This window comes from Balaenoptera musculus, chromosome 2 (genome assembly GCF_009873245.2).
Source record: "Balaenoptera musculus isolate JJ_BM4_2016_0621 chromosome 2, mBalMus1.pri.v3, whole genome shotgun sequence".
Classification (NCBI taxonomy): Eukaryota; Metazoa; Chordata; class Mammalia; order Artiodactyla; family Balaenopteridae; genus Balaenoptera; species Balaenoptera musculus.
Window position 1 is genome coordinate 75,103,731 of NC_045786.1, and position 21,551 is coordinate 75,125,281.

The 21,551-nt window shown below is 36.4% G+C and overlaps 1 protein-coding gene across 2 annotated transcripts in view; it reads left to right on the forward strand.

Moving 5' to 3' along the window:
- Window positions 1-21,551, forward strand: part of ADAM10 (ADAM metallopeptidase domain 10) — a 110,527-nt gene that overhangs the window by 29,025 nt on the left and 59,951 nt on the right. The window contains exons 3-4 of one of the 2 annotated variants that reach the window (XM_036842720.1): window positions 10,212-10,330; window positions 12,294-12,452. In XM_036842720.1, coding sequence (XP_036698615.1) covers window positions 10,212-10,330; window positions 12,294-12,452 — 278 coding nt within the window. The remainder of the gene's footprint in view (window positions 1-10,211; window positions 10,331-12,293; window positions 12,453-21,551) is intronic. The other variant, XM_036842721.1, reaches the window with a different exon arrangement.

Genomic DNA, 21,551 nt, shown 5'->3' on the forward strand with positions numbered 1-21,551 from the left:
GGTCACTCAACTTCACTCAACTTTTATGTATTTGAAGTCCCTGAATAGGAGATTTTATCCATGTTTTCTGTGAATGTTTAAAAATCTGCTTTATTAAAACCTTTGCTCTCGGGGCTTCCCTGGTGGCACGGTGGTTGAGAGTCTGCCTGCTAATGCAGGGGACACGGGTTCGAGCCCTGGTCTGGGAAGATCCCACATGCCGCGGAGCAGCTGGGCCCGTGAGCCACAACTACTGAGCCCGCGCGTCTGGAGCCTGTGCTCCGCAACAAGAGAGGCCGCGATAGTGAGAGGCCTGTGCACCGCGATGAAGAGTGGCCCCCACTTGCCACAACTAGAGAAAGCCCTCGCATAGAAATGAAGACCCAACACAGCCAAAAATAAATAAATAAATAAATAAATTTAAAAAAAAACCCAAAAACCTTTGCTCTCTTACACTTTTTCTTGTTTTAACAAACTACATGGTGATAAGATGATGGTGTCTTCTCCTTAAGTTCTTGTCACTTCATCATCAACCAGTTATTCACAGCTTATCAGTATTAAGTCTAGAGTAGAAGTTCTCATCATTGTGTTCTTTTTCTTTTAGAAGTTGACATCATCAGCAAGGCAAATCAAAAAACTGTTAAACACTTTGCTGTAGCAGAACAGCAGTACCTCTGCTTCATCAGAAACTTTATCTTAAGTGAGAGGGAGGCTGAGGATAAGAAGTCAGTATAGAACCTACTTACCCAAAGGGAAGGAGACCAGAGCTACTTGCGTGGTCACAGTCGGATGAGAGGAGCCTGGGAGTGGGGCTTGGAGGAGGGGTTTGGATCTTCAGGCCTCTCTGGATGTGGAAAAGTAACAGGGGAAGGAAAATGTGCATGGGAGTGGAATCCTTGAGGACCATAGGGGAAGAGATGGTAAGTTTTATTTTTTAAAAAGAGAGATTTGAGGGCTTCCCTGGTGGCGCAGTGGTTAAGAATCCACCTGTCAATGCAGGGGACACAGGTTCGACCCCTGGTCTGGGAAGATCCCACATGCCGTGGAGCAACTAAGCCCGTGCACCACAACTACTGAGCCTGTGCTCTAGAGCCCACGAGCCACAACTACTGAACCCACGTGCCACAGCTACTGAAGCCCTCGCGCCTCGAGCCCATGCTCCGCAGCAAGAGAAGCCACCACAATGAGAAGCCCACGCACTGCAACGAAGAGTAGCCCTTGCTTGCCGCAACTAGAGAAGGCCCGCGTGCAACAGTGAAAACCCAATGTAGCCAAAAATAAATAAATAAATTAAAAAATAAATAAAAGGAGAGATTTGAGATAATGAGAATGTATGACAGAAGGGCAAGTCCCCTTCCTTCCCCTAACTCGCCCAAAAGGGGGCAGGGAGTATTGTAGTTTGAAGGAATATATTCATGGAGATGTTTTAGAAAGCATTTGTCACATAGAGAGTAACTTCCTGGCTGCCCAGACAAGTCTTCATTAATTCAACAAAGATTTTGAGTCTCTTCTGTGTGCTAGATTCTATTTTCTTACCTTATCTCCTGTTTCCCTTCCATTCTTTATACCACTGTACTCCCAGTGATGATTTTTCTCCATCACACAATGCATGCCTTTGCACTTGTAGTTCCTCTGCCCGAAGCCCTTCCCCACCTCCGCTCCATAACCACACGGCTCTTGCTCCTCTACTTCATTCAAGTCTCTGCTCAAATGTCATCCATTCAAAGAAATCTTTCCTACCACCCTTTGTAAAGTGGCATCCTTTTTTCCTCCTACCACTCCGTCCTTTTATCCTACTTTGTTTGTCATCATAGCACTTGTCACTACAATACCAACTTCCTTCCTTCTTTCCTCCCATCACCCTCCCTTTCTCTCTGCTCACAAACCATGTAAAAACTAGAATGTGTTCTGTGAATTGTGTCGTTCATGCCTGTGTCCCCAGGCTTAGCACTGTGCTTGCCCTAGTAAGTGCTCAATAAATATTTATGGAGTGAAGGAATGTTAAGTTCATGATTCTGATCACTTTCTTTGGATGTACACTGCCAGTTTTAATTCTTTGATCTTTTTTTTTTTAGATTCCCTTCCATTGATACATTCTTCTTTTAGATATAATGATACCATTGTTTATGCATTTTAAGTCAGTCTTTTGTTTTTGTCTTTCACTAAGGAGATGTCCTGTATTTTGCCATCCTGGAGCTCCGTTATTTTATCCTAAGCAGGAGACTTAGCTTGGTGTGGTGGAAAGATCATTGGTTAGCTAACTGAAGACTTTGGTTCAGGTTTAAGCTTTGATTTTATTTGTGTGATCTTGGTCAAATCAGCCTTCTCTGATTTGTGAAATTAATAAATTTAGATGATCTTTATGACATTATACTTTGATTTACATTAAATATCTGAGTAATTGAAGTCTCACTCTACTCTTAAATCTTATTGTTTCAGTGTTTTATATACAGTAGTTTTGCTTGCCAATTGTTTAGTTACATAGTTGCATAAAGTCAAAGTATTTACAGAAACTTTTTTCTGTCCAATAGATAAATTTACTTTTCTCATCATGTATAATACATGTAGTCATGTGTTCTGTAATCATGCCATCAGGGCAGATTCTTCCCCATGGCTCTTCTTTATATGGGAAAGACACACTGATGATTTGCTTCTCCTTTTATTTTTAAAAATTTATTTATTTATTTATTTATTGGCTCTGTTGGGTCTTCGTTGCTGCACACGGGCTTTCTCTAGTTGCGGCGAGCGGGGGCTACTCTTTGTTGTGGTGTGCCGGCGTCTCTTTGCGGTGGCTTCTCTTTGTTGCGGAGCACGGGCTCTAGGCACGCCGGCTTCAGTAGTTGTGGCACGTGGGCTCAGTAGTTGTGACGCATGGGCTTAGTTGCTCCGCGGCATGTGGTATCTTCCCGGACCAGGGGTTGAACCTGTGTCCCCTGTATTGGCAGGCAGATTCTTAACCACTGTACCACTAGGGAAGTCCCTGCTTCTCCTTACACAGGATAAATTTACTTATTTTTGCTTGAGTTTTAGTTTCACTTTTATCTTCTTTGGGAACTCTTGAGGAATCTCGTACATGTATTTTTGCTTATTTGAGGTAATCTATCTACCTCAAGGCCATCAGTAAAGCCTGGAACTGTGTTTTTCAAACTGTAGAGCCCTAGAATTTCTGTGGAGGTTGCCTCAGGTTCTTCCCAATGGGGCGCAGGTGGGCTGACTCTGCTCTTTCCCCTTCTACCAACCTGTTTTGTTTTATCCTTTTTTTTTGGAGGAGGCGGATAGTGGCTTCTTTAAGATAATTTGAAAGAGGACTTTGCTGTTTCAAAAAGTATGCTAGTGGAAGTAAACTAGATATTTGACTCATAGTAATATTTGCTATTAATACTGGCAACTTGTCTTACAAAAATAATTTGGATGGAGACTCTGTCAAGCATCTTTATTAAGAAGAAGGTGAATGTTACAAGGAAAAGAATACCTAGAAATGTCAGGGATGTCTATTAAGTACTGTGTTATTGCTAGGAATCACTACCCAGGCCTACCATAAACCTGTTCCATTTAGACACAGTAGACCCGTCTGGGACTGCTGGATTACAGGCATACTTGGAAGCAAGGTTTTTGCTCTCAGGTTTCTTCCCCCTGTTACCAAGGTACTTGATTAGTCGAGGCTTTTTGTCCTAATATGACTTCAGTTCAAGGGATGCACCTTTAACTATTGCTGTTTTCTTCTGAGAGTCAGAGCCATATTATCTTTAGCCTAAATAGCTATCATATGGGAAAAGGCAACTTCTTTTCGCTTTATATTCTTACTGTTCTAATATATAGAATGGTACCTCTTTAATATAGAAGGTATATGATCTTCTAAAAACTTAAAGAATCATATCCTAGCATAATCTATTTTGTTGTTCTGTACCAGAGGTGGTTCTGGTACCTCTGTTTGTTTGTTTAGTTTAGATTTAGAGTGCTTTTCTAAAGCCTTAGAGGGGAAAACCAACTATTATTACCACATGGTACAACTGCATTTTCAAAGCACTGAGGCCAGAGATTTGGAATCTGTTTTGTGTATTTTTTCAAATTGCTGTCATTTGTTAGCTGATTTTGCCCTCCTATAATTTTACTCTATTCTTTATAACTTTACTGTATGCCACTGAGGAAAGAATTACAATAGAACTACTATAATCAAGATGAGAGACAAAATACTGTTGATCCATAGAATCAACATGTGATTAAATCTAACAGTAGGAAAATATTCCCAGTGCAGATGATGTTCCTTATACAGAGCATCTTCCTTCTCAGAGGAAATCTAAAGTTTATCTTTGATGACAGTATACTATATTATAACAAAAAAAAGAGAACTAAACTTACTGAAAGAAACATAGGAAAAGGGGATTAATAATCAAAGGGAACTTCTTATGGTGGTGTTGTAAAGTAGAATTTTCAGTGAAATTCAAATAAGGTTATATTTTCACTTCTGTATCTTACTTGAATTTGTTCAGATTTTAAAAGGTGACTTGGTGAAGACTGATAATATTACATACATTAAGACTCCTACAACACTCAGCATATATTAGCTTGACTGCTTCCGGCACATGCTTGAGAGGCATTCGTGGTATGATTGAAAGCAAGATGCAGCAACCAAATACTAGAGTTCTAGTCCTAATTCTAGTCTTGTGACCTGAGTCATACCCTTTGATAAAAATATTCATCGTGCTTCCTTTGCGATGTTACTGTGAGGACGGGATGCAGTAATATGTGTGAAAGTGCTCTGGAAACTGTAAACCTATATAAATTTAAGAAGAATGTTGTAATCTCATCATTATCATTGCAATACTACTATCTCAACCAATTCTCTAGGGGCTTTTACCACTAGGAAGGGTATCTCTGCCCGCACAATTTTATTTTTTACCCTAGCTTTTGGGAATAAAATGATTTTTAAAAAAAATGTTTATTTATTTATTTGGTTGCGCCGGGTCTTAGTTGCGGCTCGTGGGCTCCTTAGTTGGCAGCTCACCGGCTCCTTAATTGGGGCACGTGGGCTCCTTTAGTTGCAGCAGGTGGGCTCCTTAGTTGCGGCATGCAGGCTCCTTAGTTGTGGCATGTGAACTCTTAGTTGTGGCATGTGAACTCCTAGTTGTGGCATGCATGTGGGATCTAGTTCCCTGACCAGGGATCAAACCTGGCCCCCTGCAATGGGAGCATGGAGTCTTAACCACTGCACCACCAGGAAAGTCCCAGTACAATGATTTTTTTTTTTTTTAAACATCTTTATTGAAGTATAATTGCCTTACAATGGTGTGTTAGCTTCTGCTTTATAACAAAGTTAATCAGTTATACATATACAATATGTTCCCATATCTCTTCCCTCTTGCATCTCCCTCCCTCCCACCCTCCCCATCCCACCCCTCTAGGTGGTCACAAAGCACCGAGCTGATCTCCCTGTGCTATGCGGCTGCTTCCCACTAGCTATCTATTTTACATTTGGTAGTGTATATATGTCCATGACACTCTCTCACCCTGTCACATCTCACCCCACCCCCTCCCCATATCCTCAAGTCCATTCTCTAGTAGGTCTGTGTCTTTATTCCCGTCTTGCCACTAGGTTCTTCATGGCTTTTTTTTTTCCTTAGATTCCGTATATATGTGTTAGCATACTGTATTTGTTTTTCTCTTTCTGACTTACTTCACTCTGTATGACAGACTCTAACTCCATCCACCTCATTACAAATACCTCCATTTCATTTCTTTTTATGGCTGAGTAATATTCCATTGTATATATGTGCCACATCTTCTTTATCCATTCATCTGTCGATGGACATTTAGGTTGCTTCCATGTCCTGGCTATTGTAAATACAGCTGCAACGAACATTTTGGTACATGACTCTTTTTGAACTATGGTTTTCTCAGGGTATATGCCCAGTAGTGGGATTGCTGGATCCAATGATTTTTTAAAATTTATTTATTTTTATGGTGGCAAAATAACATGTAACTTACTATTTTAATCATTTTTAAGTGTACAGTTCAGTGGCATTGGGTACATTCAAAGTGTTGTCTAACTATCACTGTGACTCATTTTTAGAGCTTTTTGATTATACTAAACAGAAACAATAACTTCCAATTCTGCCCTCCTACCAGCCCTTGGTAACCTCTGTTCTACCTTCTATCTCTAGGAATTTGCCTATTCTAGGTCCTTTATAACTGGAGTCATATAATATGTGGCCTTTTACGTCTGGCTCCTTTCACTTAGCATAATGTTTCCAATGTTCATCTGTGTTGTAGTGTGTATCAGAATTTCATTCCTTTTTAAGGCTGAATAATCCATTGTATGTATATACCACTCATGTGTACATCTTTTTTTTTTTTTTTTGGCTGTGCCATGCGGCTTACGGGACCTTAGTTCCCCGACGGGGGATCGAACCTGGGCCCTTGGCCGTGAAAGTGCGGAGCCCTAACCACTGGACCACCAGGGAATTCCCCATACATACATCTTGAAATCCATATGTTGATGAATATTAGGATTGTTTCCATCTTTTGGCTATTATGAATAATGCTGCCACACACACTGGTGTACAAGGATCTGAGTCCCTGATTTCCATTCCTTTGGGTATATACATAGAAGTAGAATTGCTGGATCATATGGTAATTCTCTGTTTAACTTTTTGAGGAACCACCAAACTGTTTTCCCAAAATACAGTAATTTTTATAAGGCAGTGTTCACTGTAGTTTTTCTGACCTTTGGGCCAAAAGTTTAAGCAATTAAAGAATCAGGTTGGGACTTCCCTGGTGGCGCAGTGGTTAAGAATCCTCCTGCCAGTGCAGGGGACATGGGTTTGATCCCTGGTCTGGGAAGATCTCACATGCTGCGGAGCAACTAAGCCCGTGCGCTACAACTACTGAGCCTGCACTCTAGAGCCCGTGAGCCACAACAACTGAGCCCGTGAGCCACAACTACTGAAGCCCGTGTGCCTAGAGCCTGTGCTCTGCAACAACAGAAGCCACTGCAATGAGAAGCCCACGCACTGCAACAAGGAGTAGCTGCCACTCACTGCAACTAGAGAAAGCCCACGCACAGCAACGAAGATCCAATGCAGCCAAAAAAATAATAATAATAATAAAATAAAATAAAAAGAATCAGGTTATGTTTTCAGATTATTTTTTATTCAAGACTTGTTGAGAAATTGGGAAGGTAGGATGTGTTCATCAGCTAAGTATTATTATTTATAATGTGTTGTTTGACAGGACTATTGCAAAGAATTTGCAATTTATATAAATATTAAAGTAGTGTAAAGATATGAACTATCAAACAGATGGTAGTGGAATTAAAATTGGAGAACTGGAATCCAATGACTTAGTTAATGGAATAATATATCCAGCTTCTGATTATTCATTTGTAGTTGATCTGTTTCATGGATTGTGACAGAGCTTAATTCAGTCTGGCTTCTTCTACCATTTACCTGCCTTCCAGGCTCATCCTTGTTCCATTCCTTCTTTGTTGATATATGTTTCAGATGCACATTAATTTTGATATTAATAAAGCAGTGCATCTTGGGGGTATGATGTAAATTTGATTTTTTGTTTTATTATCTGTGTTGCTTCTTGACTCTGTATGTGCATAATTGAAAACTGATTTTATATATGGTTTCAATCCAATTTAAATCAATAGTGAGAATAATGTTTTGTATATATGAGATGATTTTCTTATGAAATCAATATCAAGATTAGAAGGGGCCTACTTCAAGTGTTCTTAAATTCTCTCTGTTCCAACATCCCTCTAGGATTGCTATCTGCATAGACACGTAAAGTGATATAAAACTATTTTTTTGAGTAGGGATTGCAGCATAGATTGTTCTCATATTGAACTTAAATGTCCTTTCTGAAGCGTATACCATTTTTGGGGAGGGAGATATAGAGTACTAATGCTGCTGCTTATAATGATTTTAAGGTAAAACAGTTTTGCTGAATAATAAATCCTGAATGACAAACATATTAAGCCCTTGGATTTTTACTGTTTAGTCTGTTTAACAAAGATGCTCTTTTAGAGGTGGTATTTATATAGTAAATTAAAAGTATATGTAATGATAAATTAATGATTTTTCAAAATGTGATCCTTTAAAAAATAATGTGTGTATTTATACTCACATTTATGATCAAGAATTTCATGTCTATTAGTTGGTTAAAAGGAATTTTATGAAAAGGATATACGACAAGAATTCAGGCAAGATTCCTGTTTGTTTGGGATTGTCTTTTTATAACTTTGTGGAGTTCCCATTTAGAAGATGTGTTTGGCTTTGTTGATTACTTGCTGCAGTAGGTTGGAATGTTAAGGTTCTAAGGATGTCTTTCCTAGCCTACAGTCCTTGTCACAGTAGTTGGGAAGCCCTAGGGGTTTTTTGGTGAGAGTTTTAGGCAAGTAGAAATAAGTGCAGCTGCAAAATAAAAGGTTGCCAATACAGGAAATTAAGGGAAAAAGATAAAATAGTGTTCAGAAAGGGTGACACTCTATGAAGGTAATGGCTATACCCAACTGTTGACCCCTATTCACTTGAAAAATGATTTGATTTTTTTCTTTAAAATCAACTTTATTGAAGTATAATTTACATAAAATATATTCATTTCAAGTGTATAGTTTGAGTTAAGTTTTGACAAATGTATACACTTGTGAACCACCATTCAAATCAAGGTGTAGAACATTTCCATCAGAGCAAAAAATCCCTTCATTCCCTTTTGCTCTTAGTCTCTCCATCCCAGGCAACTACTGATTTGCTTTCTGTCACTAAAGATAGATTTTGCCTATTCTAGAATTACATATATATGGAATTATATATACTATGTGCATTCTTTTGTGTTTTATAAAAGTACCTATTTTTAGTAGTTTGATGATTTTACTGCTGAATAGTTTGCTACTGTATGAATAAGCCACAACCTTTTTCTCTCTCTACTTGCTGATAGACATTTAGGTTATTTCCAGGTTTTGGCTACTATGAATAAAGCTGCTTTGGACATTTGTGTCCAATTGTTTGTGTGGACATATATTTTATATTTTCATTTCTCTTGGGGTAGAATTGTGGGTCATAGTGTTTTTGTATGTTTACCTTTATAAGAAACAGCCAGTTTTCCAAAGTGATTGTACCATTTTTTACCTCCACCAGCAATGTGTCAGAGTTCAAATTATTCCACATCCTACTAACATTGGGGGGTTGGCTAATTAAAGACTTTGGTTCATATTCACTGAGTAGAAATTGTGTTATATGCAGACCTTTATGGCAGTTATAAAAGAGACTTGATATAGTTTTTAAAGTTTAGTAATGATAGCTACTTTGCTACCCTTTACATCTCCTTTGTGCCAGGTACTGTGTTAATGACTTTACATACATTATAATCTCTAATCCTTAAAATGGTTCCAGAAAATAGAATGTGTTATCTTCATTTAATGGACAGGAATCCTGGGCTAGTAAGGATTTACTAGGCTTAAGATTTAGGCTTAAGATTTTGATTCTGAGTTTGATTGTAAAACCCTAGATTTCTTTATTTAATTTTATTTCAGTATTTTGGTCTTTCCTTTTCCTTTATAGAGGACAGTTAGAATGAGTATGATTTCAGCTAATATCATGGTCCTTTGGGTTTGGGATCTCCAAATTGAACTGAGAAAGGTCTACAAAGAATTAGAAGATGCCCCAGGGAAAAATAAAGGAGTTGTAAAGTTTTCTGTGTGTGTGTGTCTGTCTTTCTGTATGTGTGTGTCTGTGTTTGAAAGAAAGAGCATGCATACTTGCTTTTCTGAGAAGAGATGTTAAGTATCTAATTAGATGGCACTTTCCTATGTGTTCTCTTATCTGAGTTGTGAATAATAGGGGAAAATGGAAAAGCCCTGGAATTACTAGAGAGGGGAGACAGGTAGTGGTGAATTAACAGTAACTGGGTCAAGAAGCTTGTTTTTATCTTCAAGCAACTTAGTTGCCATTGGAATGATCTTGTTTCACCATGTGAGAATCAGTCTATAGGCATTTATTTTTTTAACATATCCCTAGATGATTACTGTTTAATTGTATGTGAGTTGTATCACAGTGTTAGGTTGAATTTCAGAGCAGAATTTTTATAAGAAAATCTTGGCCAGTTATTTCCCAAATAGACAAATTGTGTGAAACAATCCATATTTTGCAGATTTTTTTTAATTTAAAAAATAATTGTTTAAATTTGGGTCCTTTTAATTTCATTTTTTTCCTTTCCTACCCTGTTTGCAGACATTTCAACTTACGAATGAAGAGGGACACTTCCCTTTTCAGTGATGAATTTAGGGTGGAAACATCAAATACGGTACTTGATTATGATACCTCTCATATTTACGCTGGACATATTTATGGTAAGTTGAACCTTAAAAGAACCCTCTTTAACTTTTTTCTACACAAGGAAATATATGCATTTTGAAGTATAGGCAAATATTTCAGAAAGATGGGATAAGTCCTGGGGAGATTTGAGTGTATCGTGAAGAGCAATGGGCTTTGAAGAACAAAGTAATTCTTGGATCAACCTTTACATATATGTTTAGTATTGAATTATGCAGCGTCTGACTTCTGAAAGGTATGAAGTTTTGACTCTCTCACTACCTCCAAACTGTTAGGTTTTTAAAAAAATTTTAATGATTTATATAATTATCTGATCTTTCAAGCAAGGAATTAACAGTAACTTAACTATGTTTTATAACGAAACTGTAAAGATTGTCTTAACAGCCAAAAATAATGTGACAAAGTCGTTCATAGGAAAACCCTCCCAGGGCCTTCCTTCCTCTGGATCTATTTGCTTTTTGTTCACAATTCTAATGAATTTCTCTTACTATACCAGATTTAAAAAGGTATTAGGGAGATGGGGGGCACACTTATTAGCCCAATAGAAAATTACATCTGTCAGCTGAGTAATGTAAGAAGAGTAGAACAATTGATGGAAGTTGTAAAAAAGTTAAAAAATCAAAGTCTTCTGGAGGCATTAGGGGCAAAATATCATTGAGTTATAACTGTACGTTAATAAATACTCAAGATGATCCTATTTATTAAGAGTTATTAAAGTTAACTGAAAGTTAAATTTTATGTCTACATATTAGAGAGATTTCCACTCAAAATCCTAACTTGAAAAATTAAATTCTTTGAGAAAGGTTTCTTATTTTTTTTTATGATGATGGGTAAATGAGGCATTTCTGTACTTAAAATTTCTTATTTGTAGATCAAGCGTAGTTAAAAAATTAGAAGTTTTTTTGTATTCTTATAATTCTTTAATGGAAAAGGAAAGTGTTTTTCCATAGGTCGAGATTTCCAATGTTAGATTATAGTTTTCTGTTGTTTTCTTGATCATTTATCTTGCTGGGCAAGTAACTTAGTAGTCTCCCAGCACCCCCCAACCCCAGCTTTTTTTTTTTTTGGTAGGTGATAGTCAAAAAGTGTACAAGACTAAATGAGTTTGCAGATAAACATCATGTCATTTAAAATACAAATGTCTTGGAGTCAGCTTCAGTCTATGATTAACTTAAAGTCAACTAATTACTGTTAATTTACAACTTAGAAATTGCAGAAAGCCTGATTTTTGTTTTAATGAGAAATTTTTAAATGGCAAATTTAACTTTTAAAGCCCCCTCCTAACTTCCCACCTCTTCTTATTTGATGTTTGGTACTCAGCTTTTCTTTATGACTGTATTAAAAACCAAAACTACCTTTCTTCTTATTATTTTCTTTCCCTAAAGAAGTATAATTGATGGGACATTATCATGAACCTTTTTCCAATATCTTAGAAAGAATTGTTGGCATACTTTTGTTCAAATTGCTTCTGAAATATTTAATACTGTCTTATTTTTAAAATGTATTTATAAAACCTACTGGTGGAAAGGAAGCTAAAAGGTTCGTGCAGAATATATTAGGTGGGAAAGGAACTTTTTTTCTTATGGCAATTAGAGTAGAAATTCAAGAGATACTTTAATATCTTTATTTTGAAAGTATATATTTTATCAGTGGATCTGCTTGCCTCTAAGTTTATTTGAGTCATTTTTTGAATGACTATTGCATGCATGCCAGGCACTGTGCTAGGTTCTGGGAATTTGATTGTCAGCAAGACAGATGTTCCATTTTTCATTGTTGTTACTATATATATACTGTATATATTTTAACTAAGTTCTAGTTGTTGTTCACATTCAGGTTGATATATTTCATGTGAAAATTAATTTCCCCAGTAAATTTGTATTTAGTTTTTTTTCAGTACATAAGAATGGCTTTATAAAGGAGAATGAATTTAACATTCATGTGCAAATCAAATTTTTAAGAGTTTGTGGCTTTCATTAATAGGTGAAGAAGGAAGTTTTAGCCATGGGTCTGTTATTGATGGAAGATTTGAAGGATTCATTCAGACTCGTGGTGGCACATTTTATGTTGAGCCAGCAGAGAGATATCTTAAAGACCGCACTCTGCCATTTCACTCTGTCATTTATCATGAAGATGATATTAGTAAGTACTTAAATTTTGCAAAGAGTATATAAATAGTTAAAACTATGTGGAGACAAATGAAACCTGAGCTGTTTTCTTTCCTAAGCTATTAATCAGGCTAGAAAATAGTTTCACAACTAAAATCTCAATTAAAGAATAGATCTATATAGTTGAGACAGTATCATTGTCAGTCTGTGCCAGTACTACTTTGTTGATATGCTACAACCAATTCTATTTGAACTATGAGTCAACTAACTCTGATTGAACTGGAAATTCTATATTGTGATATCATCCAGTTATTTAATGCTGTAACACCTTTGTGTGTGTGGCCTACCGAAGCATCATCTTCTTATGGAAATTTCAGTGTGGATATTTGCATAGTATTTAAAGAATATTTTAGATCTTTTTGTAATTTCTAAGCCTTTTGAGTATTTCTTTTTGGAATCTTGAAATGACTTCCGCTTGGTAAGACTTCCGATTTATCTTTATGGATTTTGTTCTTGATCGTGGTCTTTATATGATGGTAATTTGTTGGGAGAGTTCTTTTTCTGTGTTTTAAGAGTAGAAAATGTATTTAGACTTCCCCTTTTCATTCTACCATTGTCTGTATATCCATAGTCATTTAATCACGAGAATGCTGTAATGAAATGACCCAGAAATACATTCCTCTAATTCACAGGCCTCTTGAATACTCATATTTTATTTTTGACTGTAGTTAAGAGTAGTCTATCAATTTTTGCCTATTTTCCTTATTTGGCAGCTTCCAGGCTTCATTTTCCTTTCTACATATAGAAATTTGTTGTCAGTAATTTCGTTCTCACCCCTGGTAATGAATGTACTGGTAAGTCTCAACAATGTTGACTTCTTGCTCTATCAGCTCTGACAGTTTCTGTACTTAAGTCTGTCCAACTGCTTGTCATCTCTAATGCTCGATTACTATAGAAAATAGCATAATTATTCTAGATAGAATACATTTATGATTTTGGCTACTTTTTAAATCATAAATTCGTTAATGCTACTTGTGCATATTTTTGCTCATCCCTATTTGATTCCTTTTCCAATTTCCCTTCCTGGTATTTCAGACTCTCCTCAAGCTCCAAGCTACAGTCTTCCTTCACAAGCTAGAGTATGAATTCCTTTGCCTTCCTTTCTTTCTGCCAGTAGAATTATCATCTACTTCATTTGTATGTTACTTTGTAATTTTCTGAGTAAGCTAATCATTTTGCAGGTTTACCTCCCCTACCAGGGTGTGTAAGTTCTCCAACTGCAGTTTCTGTTTCTTTTGCTCCTTTAGCATTTCAGATATCATTTATCTCTGCAGCAGTTTCTTCACTGATACTTAATAAAGTCCTGCAACATTTTCCCTGTAATGTTTTCTCAAAATCAAACAAGACCTTTGGGAAAGAAAGGAGAAGAAGAAATGATTGACAGATTTTGAACTGATGATTTCCTTCCCATGATATTGTAATCAAACATTTTCCTTTGCTTTGTATGTCTTATAAGTATCTTCAACTGTGTTTGTTCTGCCTTTTATGATTTCTGTTGTTTGTCTTCTCTCTCGTTTCCTTTCTTCTCTTACCTACTTGTATGTAGTTTAAGAATGTTCTGCTCTTTTTTCATACTTCTGTTTCTTCCTCATCATATAATTGCATTTCTTTCACTTTGCATCTTATAGTAACTTTCAAATATCTCCCTTTATTTCACCCTTTTCTTTTTCCCCAGAGGTGATGAGTTAGCTTGCAGAATCAGTGACATTGGATTCAACTTAGTTTTCTGTTCCTTTTGGCATTTAACTTTACCATTGATTTCAGTGCTTAACTCTTACTTGTCTTGGTAAACATATATTCATGGTAGGGAGATCTTTTAACGTTCTGCTTGTTATTACATGCCAGTAGTGGTATTAGAGCTTAAAAACAGCAATGTTTAGAGTGATTTTGTTTGTAACTTCTTCTGGTAAATGGAAAGGTAATGATATGAGGATAAGAGTATGGGAAGCAATTGCCTTAAACAGAATTTTTAATGCTTGCAGATTTAGACAATTACTTTGGAAAAACTATCTGAAAATCTGTCAAGTTAACTACAAAAGGAAAGCACCCATGTATTAACCATTTAGTTTTTAAATAGTTGCTCTAGTCTAGATTCTAGACCAAGGGTTGGCAGACTTTTTCTGTAAAGGTCCAGATAGTAAATAATTTGTCTTTGTGGGCCATATTTGCTCTGTTGCAGCTGAATTCTGCCATTGTAATATGAAAACAGCAATAGGAAATATGTAAATGAATGAGCATGGCTATGTTCCAATAAAACTTACTGACACTTAAATTTGAATTTCATGTAATCTTAACATGACACAAAATATTATTCTTTTAATTTTTTCCCACCATTTGAAAATGTAAAAACCATCTTTAGCTTTCAGGCTAAACAAAAGGACTCATTTATCTAGCAGGCTGTTGTTTGCTTACCCCTCTTCTAGAGGATGGCTAGATAAATTTACTTTTTTTTTTAATTGAAATATAGTTGACATACAATATTATGTTAGCTTCAGGTGTGCAACATAGTGACTTGACATTTAAATACATTATGAAATGATGACCATGATAAGTCAGTAACATCTGTCACCATACAAAATTATTACAGTATTATTGACTGTATTCCTTATGCTACCTCTCCACGACTTAACTTATTTTATAATTGGAAGTTTGTGCCTTTTAATCTCCTTGACCTAGTTTGCCCAGTATCTTACTCCCCTTCCCTTTGGCAACCACTGGTTTGTTCTCTGTATCTATGAGTCGGTTTCTGTTTTGTTTTCATTTTTTTTTTTTTTTAAGATTCCACATGTAAGTGAAACCACATGGTATTTGTCTAGATTAAATTTACTTTTAATTGGCTCTTTAACCTCTCTGTATAGAATACCTAAGGTTCTAATAGTATTAGTAGTAGTACAAGTAGTTATTACTCTTTGATGTATAACCAGCACCATATAAAGTTCTTTGCTTACATTATTTTGTTTAATCTTCACAATAACCCTATGAGGTATATAGGCACACATATTATCCCTACTTTATAGATGAGGAAACTAAGCCTTAGAAAACTTACGTCACTTGATTGTAGATCTCGTGTTCTTAACCATGTGTCTTCTGCTTCACTCCTGGAAGAAAGCTGTAAATTCTCACTGCCATTATTCCAAGGATTTCTGGGTCTTTTCTGAAATCTGTAAGCCTCCCTGAAATCACACATTTGCATCTATTGCTGTTTAGAGCCAAATTCTTTCCCTAACATATCTAGCAATGGATGCTTTATTTCACAACTAATTAAAAGGGAGAGGATGTCCCTTTATTATTTAATAATAATATTATTATCATTTTAATATAATTTGCTGAAGTGCCAATAATTTATTTTTACAGCTGAAATACTGCATGGCTGTTTAGATCATTGTGTATATACCTGAGTGAATTTGGTGTCCCTGTATTTGTTATTTTCAGCAGAAGCAAATGACAGGGGAGGCACGCCAACTTTGGATAGGAGTCCTGATGAGAATTTGGCTACCCTCCTCTTAATACTGTTTTTGCAACTCTAAGCATAAATATATGAAACCACCATGGAAAATGATACTGATATTCTGGAGAACCTTAGGGAATGGCTTCTGAGGCTGTACCAGAACATAGAGACAGTTTTCAGTGAAAATATTTAATAACTTCTAGATGCTTTGATATCCAGTTAGATGTGAAGGTGATAACTACATGTAGTTATCAGCTTAAAATTCATACTTGTTCAATTCCATACTTAGGTGGTAAAAAACACTCTCTTCTAGGACATAGAAGTGTGAACAATTATGACAGGGTAAGAACACCATTTAGTCCTCTGCCTCTTGGCCCAGTTTATTTTAAAGAAACTGGGAAAAACATTGTCCCATAAACTATACTGCTAGTCTTAGTAATATGAATAGCTTTGAGGAATGACTGACTGTATGATTGCTTGGAATCATTATTACAATCATCGTTGTAAATAGTGGACCTTTGCACCCTTTTGTATACTACCTTTCTGAGAGGCAAAGGTCTAAGTAATTTTCCCATGCTGTACTTATGAAGAAATATTTTGTTTCTGAATTAAAAGATATTTTAAGTAAATACATGAAGCCACAGAGTAAGTGTTCAGGTTTATTCTTTCACTTCAGATTATTTATTTTCCTTTGGGTGGTATAGGAAAGCCCAAGGAGCTTGAATTTGCCTGTGCCTCATAGTATTGTATCAATAGTAGGTTACTGTTACTTTCAGCCTGTGTGCTAGCTGTAACTGTACTTATCGCTTCTTTCTCTTGTGCTTCAATGGGAAGACCCCTTATTTCTTGTTCTGAAAAATTGAGACTGTTAAATTTTACTTAACCAGTTCAAGGTGAAAGCCTCCTTCCGGTAGAAGCCTCTTCATTTGTGAAACTTCAGGATATTGCTTTTAATGAACCTTAAAAAAAAATCAGTTAGTTTCATATTGTGTTTTTGAAGTTGTGGGTGTAAATGAGTTTTGTCATAGTCACTAAGACTTCCAACTCCTTTTGTGTCACTGTTAGTGTAAAGGAGGGACAAAGGATAGAAGGAAAAGAGGAAAGGAAGAATTGAATTGGAAAGTATTGATAATGACTAGCATTGTTCAAATCTGACATTGTTAGATTGTCACATTTTCCTTCCAGAGGTACCAGGAAATTCTGAGGATTATCATGGAAAGTTTCTATATGTGCTTAAGGTCCAGTCTGAGCTTGGAAATGTGCTTATGTGCATGGAGTTGTGAAAAACTGTGGTAGACACTTGGAAAGATTAAGGAGTGGAGTGTTCTGATTGATAATTCAGTAGCAGAATGGTTTAAGACTATGATAGGAAGTGCCTATGACTTCACAACTCCCATAGTGTATACAAGTTTATTGGTTAATCTCTATACTGTATGTTTTAATTCACATGTTTTACTTAGCATTGATGTTAAATACTTAATTTTCTTAAGCAAAGTGACAGTATTTAAAAGAAATATAAGAATTTAGTGGCATTGTTGACTCTGTTTTTACTTTTTTTTTCTGAGTTAATCTCTAGGGAAATACAATTTCTCCAAATAATTCACAGGCACAAGTGAAGAAAAGTTGAGAAGCCTGTGAGAAATGGTAGCTATTTGAAAAATATTTAATTAGAAATGTAAGATATTTAATTGGGAACACATTTAAAAAAACAGATTAAAAAGAGACAGTGAGGGGTTTAATTCTTTTTGCAGAATTTGGAGAAAATATGCCCAGCCCTTTCATATTATTCAATCACAGTTTATTTTATTTATGTAAATAAGACTCAAGTTGAGAACACTTTAGATCAAGACATTTTCTGATTGGTTACCATATATATCGGGTTGGCCAAAAAATTCATTCAGGTTTTTCCGTAAGATGTTACGGAAAACCCAAATGAACTTTTTGGCCAACCCAATATATATTTGTATATATATTTATTTAAAAACATAAATAGAAAATATTTTGGCTGCATAATGATCATTTCAGAAACATAAGATTATTTAAAAATAACAAAGCTCTTATATTGTAAAACAGCTTTAAAACTCATCCTAGAAAGTAAAATTATATTTGGAAATTTTGTTCTTTTTTTCCGAGAAATATCACCTCATGATTGTGTTTTGCAGTGTTTGAGACGTTTTTACAAACAGATTGAATAAGAAAATTAATTCATTGTACATCTGAATTGCATTAAAGATGCAGTTTTTAATAAGTTGTCATTATACTGTCAAGTCATATGTTTTGAGAGTTTGGAAGAAGTTTATAGACATTTGATGTGGTAGTGAGAAGAATGAATTTGAAAGTTTTAAATTAAGACTTCACAAGCATATGCATTTAAAAAATAGGGATTTTCTTTTGGGGGGCATTGTTTCTTCATCATACCTCATCAGCAAACTGTTCATGGAAAATAGAGTTTTCTGGAGTAGACCAGAAGATTGATGTAGTTCTGAATTCAATAGAATTCTGTAACTTTAGTACGATTGCAAAAGGGACTAGAATTAGTTCTAAACGCTAAGTTTGAAGATGATGGAAACTGAAGCCTAAAGAGTCTTAAGCCACTTGGGCAAGATATTTTCATGGCAAGGATCCATGTTTCCTGGCTTTTACTCCAGTACTTATTAGTTACATCGTAAGTTAGTAGAGACTTGTTTAAAGGTGGCTAAAGTCAAGGGACTTAATGACGGTAAAGACAATTATTGTGAGGATTAAAAAAAAGATTAGGAGAAAGCTAAGGCTTTATTTTTGGTATCATTGTTGATTTTGCAGAAGTGTGGCTATCTTCCCTACTGAAAAATAGAGTAAATTTACATTTCAGGTTCAACTTTTATGAGTGATGAGTTATAGAAAAACTAGTAGAAGTAGCATTGAGTATATATGTGTGTATATACTAGGGATAAGAGGCGCTAAAACTAGGTCTTTCACATCTCTTCTAGCACAGTTCAATGCTTGACATTTATGCTAGCGACCTTGTGAGTGTGCCTGAGGACATTGGTCTAGGACTTGGGCCCTGTAAAGAGTTGCTTTACATTGTGATATCAGATTTATTATAAAAATGTTAAATTCTGTTCATGGTTTATAAATTTGGAGATTAGATCATCTCCATAAGCAATCTTGTTATATTTATATTCAAACATTAGACTAGGAATTCACTGATGTGGATTTTACTGCTTTCAGCAACTGTAGAGGCTTAGAATTGCTGGGGAAGGAAAAAATTGCCCTCTGCCCTTTTTAGGTTCTTCTAGGTGGTCTAAGAATTAAATTGACATGAGACAGATTAAAAGGAGAAAATCAAATTTAATTATGAATGTACGAGGTCTCCATCAGAAAAATGAGGCCCCAGTTAGGCAATTGAGGTTTATATGGCATTTGAGAGGAGAAGGGGCTAGGGGTTTGGTACTTCAAGGGGGAGGAAAAAAATTATAGGAAGATGGAAAAGCAAATGTTGGGTAAACAAATGTTTGCTCTGCCATGCAGGGACAAGGGGACACAGAGAGGACTTGGTCTCTGGGCCCTGCCAAGTTCCTTCTACCACACCTAGCCCATTATCTTTGTAGATCTCTCTGTGGATAGTGCTGTTCCTGAACCAGGCCCTTTATCTAAATTCTTCTAGGCAGTTAAAGGGCAGGTAAAAAGAAAGACTTCCTTAGTCTTCTGTTTCTTAAAAATAATCAGTCTAAAATAATCCTTATGCCAGAGAGAGACATTTTGGGGTGGCAGATTTTGTTCCCCTGCAGAATCATGGACTTAAAGGCAACCTTGTAGGGGACTTCCCTGGCGGTCTAGTGGTTAAGACTCTGCACTTCCAATGCAGGGGGTGCGGGTGTGATCCCTGGTCGGGGAACTAAGATCCCACATGCTGCGTGGCACAGCCAAAAAATGAGAAAATATTTTTAAAAAGGTGACCTTGTAGATCAACTACTGACCTTGTAGTTAAAACTGTTGCAGAGTTTAATTCATTTGCTTAAGATCACACAAGTTAGTGGGAGACATGGTAAGGAAAAAGCCCAAGAGGTGATGTGTCAGAACTGAGGCATGGCATTTGTATGAGAAAGTGGTTTGAAGGGAAATCTGGACGAAGTTTTACAATAGCTTTGTGACCTTATGCAAGTAAGTAACTTTACCTTTTCTGGGTGTCATTTTCTTCATGTTATAAAGTGAGTATGTAGATCATTAATACTTCTTATTTCTTCTAAAATTTGATGATTCCAAACTGCTTTTGCTCTAAAACTGGAAATATTTTTGGTTTTTCTGATTATCAAATGACTATATAAAATAGACATTTTTGCTTGTGAATTAAGTAGAAGATGAAGTGTATCCACCACCGTTAGCATTTTGGTGAATAGCCCTTTAGGTCTTACTTATCATTTTTTTTTCTTAATAAATTTATTTTATTTATTATTTGAGTGTCTAATCTGTACAAGACACTTTCAGATACATTGGATACAGTGATGAACAGGGCAAAGTTTCTGTACTAATGCACTTTACAGTCTCCTGATCAGAATAATAGAGCAACATTTCTCCTGTTGACCTGATACCCGTGATTCCCTTGGCCCCCAACACTAACCTTTCTTAAAAAACAAGGGTGGGAAGGGACATGCCTGGACCAGCTCTGAGTTTCTGTTTCCTGGGAGAGCAGGGTTGTGAGTGCATGTTGAAAAGGGGACCATCTTTAGCTTACTGTCCTTCATACTATGCCCTTCTCTCCCTGCTCTCCCCACCCTCCCCAAACAGAGACTGGTTGTGGGGGATGGGGAAAGGGGCACTAGGGAGAAAGGGCCTCTGTCCACTGCAATTGGAAGAGGGAAGGGTATTTGGGGGCTGTTTGGCCCATCCGTCCATTCCTCCACACTCATCATCTCTCCTTAAAGAAAACAAAAAGTCTGCTCGTCTGTTTACTGTCTCAATGAATCCTTGTGGATTTTTGGCAACTTTGGGAGTCAATGGCATTTTCATGGGCAAGGACCCAACCTACCTACCCTTCAGATACCTAACAAATCAACTTTTTGTACAGTGTCTGTGGAACCACTGTCTTTTAAATTCAATGAATACCATAAAAGTTGGGTCATTTGATTGAATTTAGTGATTCATATTGTGTCATTGGAGGAATTACACCAAGTTTTGATGGTTAGAGAGTTATCTCATAGCTAAAGCTTTGGACTCTGCAGTCAAATTCCTAACCTGGCAGTCACTTTGAGGGAGGGATGGCTTGCGGGGAGTAGTGAGGAGGTAAAGTCTAGTCTAGTTAGTCTGTAGTGAGAAGTGGGTGTTTTATGCATCTCTTGGGCAGATGATCTGAACTGTAAATATTCCCCCTTCCTGGAGTGGATGATTGAGAGTTAACTAGAGCTATTTCCTGCTTGAGGTGGTATCACAATATATGTATTATTTATATCTGTGCTTTCTACAACAAAACAGAAGCAAGAGGTTGGCATGCAGAGGAACTGGAAGAAAGGCCGTAGATTTAAAGCTGATCTTTGTTTTAAATAGGCTGAATATTCTACGCCAATGACTCATTCTTTGTGAAAGAATATGCTGTTTGGCCTTTTCAGGGGAACTACAGTTGCATCCTATGATTTAGCATCTCAATGA